Source organism: Lycium ferocissimum, unplaced genomic scaffold, assembly GCF_029784015.1.
Source record: "Lycium ferocissimum isolate CSIRO_LF1 unplaced genomic scaffold, AGI_CSIRO_Lferr_CH_V1 ctg24255, whole genome shotgun sequence".
NCBI classification, from domain to species: Eukaryota; Viridiplantae; Streptophyta; class Magnoliopsida; order Solanales; family Solanaceae; genus Lycium; species Lycium ferocissimum.
This window is the reverse complement of record NW_026721515.1, coordinates 2,709-7,980: the sequence shown is the minus strand read 5'-3', so window position 1 is coordinate 7,980 and position 5,272 is coordinate 2,709. Positions and strand designations below refer to the sequence as shown.

Here is a 5,272-nt window from a genome sequence, read left to right as displayed (position 1 = left end):
CATGCTACTAAGGAATTTATACCCTTCAAACGGATTATGCAATGGCACAAGACTGATATGTAGAGGCTTCGACAAGAATATCTTGCATGCAGAAATTACAAGTGGCCATTGCGCAACTAAGCATGTGTTCCTTCCACGAATTCAACTGTCACCCCTGGAAAATGAAGGATATCCTTTCAAATTTATTAGGAAGCAGTTTCCAGTACGACTTTTCTTTGCAATGACAATAAATAAAGGGCAAGGTCAAATAATTCCCAACATTGGCTTGTATTTGCCCCAACATGTATTCTCGCATGGCAATTGTACGTTGCACTTTCAAGAGGGATATCAATGTCCACGACCAAAGTTCTGGTCTTGACAGAGCAACCAAAACGTCGAAGCGGGACATACACAAAGAACATCATCTACAAGGAAGTCTTACGTATGATCAGTATTTTAAAAGGTGTTTTCGGGGCGAGCCTTGGGGCGGGGCATATCAAAAATGCCCCGGGGCGATGGTTCAAGGCGAAAGTCTCAAAAGGCGTACGCCCAGCAATTCGGGGTGTGCGTTTGGGCGTTTGGGGCGTAAGCCCAGAAAACTTCTTCAAATTAAAACAAAATTTGTTAAATAAGTCCTCAATATAATGCCCAAATTCTCAAAAGTCAACTAGTAATTACTCAAATATTTTAAAAAGGAACCGAAACATTAAATTTAAAAGTCACGACCTTTTTTTATTGCTAGAATGCCTAAGATATGTTCTTTTCCACTTATTTATCTTGCCTTCTACTATCTCAAAAAAGTAACGAGCAGTCACTAGTGCTTGTAAGTAGCGTATAATAAATTGTTTTGATTAGTTTTTTTTTTGTGGGGATGGAGCATATATTTATAGTTTTCTTCAATTTTTTACGCTATTTTACCTATTTAAAAGTAGTTATTATAATTATATCCTTTTATGAAATACTAAAAATTAAAGTCCCATGAGGCCTATGCCCCGTGTCTCGGGGCATACGCCTCGCTGAGGCAGACGTAAAACGCCTCGCCTTATGCCTCCGCCTTTTAAAACACTGGGTATGACACACTCATATGACATGTTTGCACCTAATACCACAAAAAATTCACTACTTACTTATCGGCCAACCCTAACTAAATTCAATGGTTACAATTTTCAGGTTTAGAGGACAACGACACACCTAAGCACTGATGAGCAACTTATTATATGTACACTGCATATTCGTCAAACTGATCTTCAAATCTTTGTAGCAACATTTTCTATTACTTATTGCACACATTCAGATTTTAACATTATCGTTGTAATTGACAATGAAACACCCAGAATGTTCCGTAAATAGAGTTGCTAATTTGTGCAGTTACTTTTTATATTACTTAACACGAATGTCTTCATGTAATGTGTATAAATCGTTCAAAATAAACATGGGGAACACGTGCAATGTACCTGCCCAGAACTAGCTTTATTATCAGCATTTCGATCTCACTTTCGGACGGGCCAACATCTTCTCCAACGTTATGTGATTCGTGTTATCAATCATCGGGTGCTCTGCATTGGTATTTTTAACTTTCCTGGTCCTCTTGCTTCTTAGCTTTATTATTGGGGTTTCAATCTCTATTTCATCTGCAGTGTTTTTGGTTTCATCATGAGGTATGTCACCAGCTAGCGGGTTGATCGTATCGGTCATTTGCTGGGGCTCTCCATTGTTATCTTTAACCTTCTTGGTCCTCTTGGTCCTTTGTTTTTTTAATCAATGTTTCAACGTCGCTTTCATATGCTGCAATTAATTTTTCAACCTCATGTATCTCCGGAGCTATCAAATTCATTTTTGAATCTCCTGTTGCAAAATTTCGATCAATCTTCACAAGGATACTGAATTCTTTTCCCTTACTCAATACCAACTTGCGGTAGTACCCAGAATCCTCTTTCTGTGGCATCAAAAAGCCAAAAATATTAGTGAAAATGTTCAGTAAACATAGGATTAAGTTATGCTCATTGATTGTTTTTTTATGTCACTGGTGATTTACCTTCACAGATGTCGAGCAAACATACTCCTTTACGTCGCAACCAAAAACGAATTGCGCAGCATCAAACAACGTAATACTTAGAGATTGTTCCTCAGTAGTGACATCAAACTTCAACCTATACCTACACCACAATTTAAGTGTTAATCATTTATTATTTAGCTGGTTGATGAAGAGAATATTTCTTGTGCATTTGTTTGTGTAGTTTACCTCTCCTCATAATCAATATCTTCTCCTGAACAATAGTCACAAGAAATTGCAGCACTCTCTATAACAGTTACCCGCCTATAGCATTTCTTGCACGCATGATACCATGGACCATTGTTATTGTCAATGCCACTAATCTTGGCATTGAACTTATAGTACATGTCCTATAATATAATTAGCAAAAACAATTTGTTATATTATAAACTTAGTAAACATTCTGCTGTATATTTCCAGAGGAAGGTACCTTCACATTGGTAAGTGAACCGTCCAAAATGTCAGAAATTTTCACTTTTCGGGCTGTGCGCATTAATCGACTTGGCATTAAACTTATGTCAATCTTCTTTGCCTTCATGCTGTCATGCCTGTAATTGGAAATAAATTTTTAAAGTACCTCACATAACTAACATGTGGGGAGGTTATCTGTAAGTGCAAAGCGAGATCAATTGTTTACCACTTCTGGAGATCGTCAGCCTTTTCAAATGCTGAATTGATTAGCAAACTACTGGTAGAAGTAGTGGAAAGGACAAAATCACCTGCTTTATAGGTTTAATAAATTTAGTGATAAATTCAGAGTTCCTATAATATTGATACAAATATGTAATCCAGGTGTAATTATACCTTTGTAAATAGAGCATTTAACATCAAAAAAGCAAGCACAGGTTTGGTATTTTCAAGGTTCTCTAAAAATTCTCCGTCAATTTCAGCTAAGTCTCCCCACAAAGTCATTATTTTAAGATCATACCTATATAAAATCGACTTTCTCAAAAGTTATTGCATATTCTTCAGTGAACAGATGAAAAGTAACTATTAACTTACCTTTCGTTTGTAACTATGACTTCTACCTTTTGGTTCGTCCATCTCTATTTAGTGCTTTTACTTTAACTAAAATACAAACCGCATCTACAGAAAATCTGGATAATCAAATACTAAATAATTTTTCGTGAACAATACACAACAAACATATGCAGGAATTGACCAAAGAAAGTGCCAGCAGTGATCTTTTCAGCTTCTTCGAACGAAATAAAACCATTCGAGAACTGTTGAGTCATAAACTGACGGTTGCACTCGATCACCTCTGTGTTTGTTATTAAACGCTACTTCGAGGTCCTTATGCACAGATAAGAACTTCGGTTTAGCAGCGTTTGCCTTTCCATTTATAATGTAGTAGCTTTGATTTAGTGTAAAACATTTATTCCAACTGTTTACGTCTTATGTTGAAAAGAGTAGTTTGTATTTCCCTGTGGTGAGACGTACAAGCATACAGTCACTAAAGGAGGCTACATATCAACTAATGGGTATAACACACGATTATAATAATGTTACCTCTTCGTCAACAAAAATGAGCTGCCAACGATACCCTCATTGTTTTCAATTTTGTACTCTTTTGTTAAGCCGCGTCGAATGACTAACACTTTGATCACCCATTCTGTTGCATATCTCTTCAATTTGCTAATAGGTGTACACCGGTTACTTAACTCTTCTTCACTTGCCATGGTATTCCTGTATTAGCTAGGAGGTAGATGCTAACAAAATATACATTTATAATGTAGAAGCAGATTTCCTTATCTAATTTTTACCATTCAGACGATGGACGACCAAATACTATACATAGTTGTCGTACAAGAATTATATTCAAAGACATGAGAATTTTTCTTACTATATGTGTGTAATATGTAAAAACAAAATTGAAAGGAAATGTTACACGCTAAATTTCAGAAAGAACAGTAAAGGCACACATGCCAACTAAAGGCAAACAAAAATCCAAGACGCTGAAATAAACATACAAATATGTTGTCTTCAACTAAAATCTTCACCTTCAGGCTTCAAAAATTAGTTGAAGGCTAGAAAATAAAGAATCACCCAAATAATTAATTAGGGGAGGAAAGAATACTTATCTGAAAAAGTAATAGTAGTATTTACAGTAGCAAACACTTGTGGGAAAAGAAATTAGAGAGAACATATCGTTAAAAGGAAGATAACGAACTAAAGGGAAAACCATGAAAATCTTCCCTCATCAGCATCAAATGTCATGTTCATCAGTATGAAACTCAATTGGTGATAGTCACCCCTGCTATAGCAAATCATACTATATTGGTCTTTTGTCCTATATATCAAAATTATTATATTTTATTATTTCACTATTTGAAAGTAATTTTCATTTTATTCAGGAAGGAATTACGTTTTAATTACAATACTGATAAAGTTGTATGATAGTAATATTGTTTTAAGAAATTGTGATTTTTTCATTGTTTGAAAAGCTAAGATGTTAGAGTTTATTTGTATTTCATAATAGCTTTTATTTTATTGTATTGTTTATACTTGTAAAATTATGTTATATATAATTACAAGTTATAAACAGGGGTGGCTCAAGGGTGAGGCTAGTAAAGCTTTTGTTTTAGACCCTCAAACATTGAGATATCCGTCAAAAGTAGTATATTTGCTTCAAGGTACCATTTGCCCTACTATAATGGCCGCCTTTTCTCAATCCCTTTAGGGCCACATCACCTCCATCCTCCTCTAGGCCAAAGATCCCCTATGACCTTTTCTTTTTTTCTTGATAATAATGGTGTCCGGGCCAGCTTGCATGCACCTCGGCTAAATCCACGCGATACCTACTACCTCTCACCAACAACAGATACCAGGTAAATCTGTCCATCAAGACCTTATACAGATAGAAAGAAATCACGGAGTGTTTTTGCCTAGCATCCTACGGCCTCACCCTCCATCATTCCCAACTTGCCATACTCCCCTCCCATAGTCGGTGCCACTTCCATTTACCACCTTGCCCGCTTTCGAAGTGCCACCCGCCTCTCTCTTTCACCCGTCCTCCCCTGATACTGCATCTTATGCTCAACATGTAGTATAAGTGGTCCTCATTGAATATGAACAAGGGATAAAAGAAATAAAAAGGTAAGAATCTATTTCACACTTTCTGAATAATGTTCACAATGGAATAGGTAGTACATTTATACAACTTATGGCTACTCACGACTAGCTAATTATGGCTACAATCATGCTATTTGATTACTTCTATCTATCAGCTAATTATCAGCA

The 5,272-nt window shown here is 36.0% G+C and overlaps 1 protein-coding gene across 4 annotated transcripts; it reads right to left on the bottom strand.

Annotated features, from left to right (window-relative positions):
• Positions 1 to 468: 468 nt before the first annotated feature.
• Positions 469 to 3,398, bottom strand: LOC132043416 (replication protein A 70 kDa DNA-binding subunit B-like). Of its 4 annotated transcripts, XM_059433906.1 has the most exons (7): positions 3,195 to 3,398; positions 3,035 to 3,118; positions 2,670 to 2,751; positions 2,463 to 2,580; positions 2,222 to 2,382; positions 2,015 to 2,135; positions 469 to 1,915 (listed from the first exon to the last, which is right to left on the bottom strand). In XM_059433906.1, the coding sequence occupies exons 4-7, from the start codon at positions 2,568 to 2,570 to the stop codon at positions 1,700 to 1,702; spliced, it is 606 nt and encodes a 201-aa protein (XP_059289889.1). In that variant the 5' UTR covers positions 2,571 to 2,580; positions 2,670 to 2,751; positions 3,035 to 3,118; positions 3,195 to 3,398; the 3' UTR covers positions 469 to 1,699. The 4 variants fall into 4 exon arrangements, with proteins under 4 accessions (XP_059289889.1, XP_059289888.1, XP_059289887.1 ...); XM_059433905.1 differs by lacking the exons at positions 3,035 to 3,118; positions 3,195 to 3,398 and adding an exon at positions 2,837 to 3,014; XM_059433904.1 differs by having other exon boundaries at positions 2,463 to 2,751; positions 3,035 to 3,398.
• Positions 3,399 to 5,272: the final 1,874 nt, after the last annotated feature.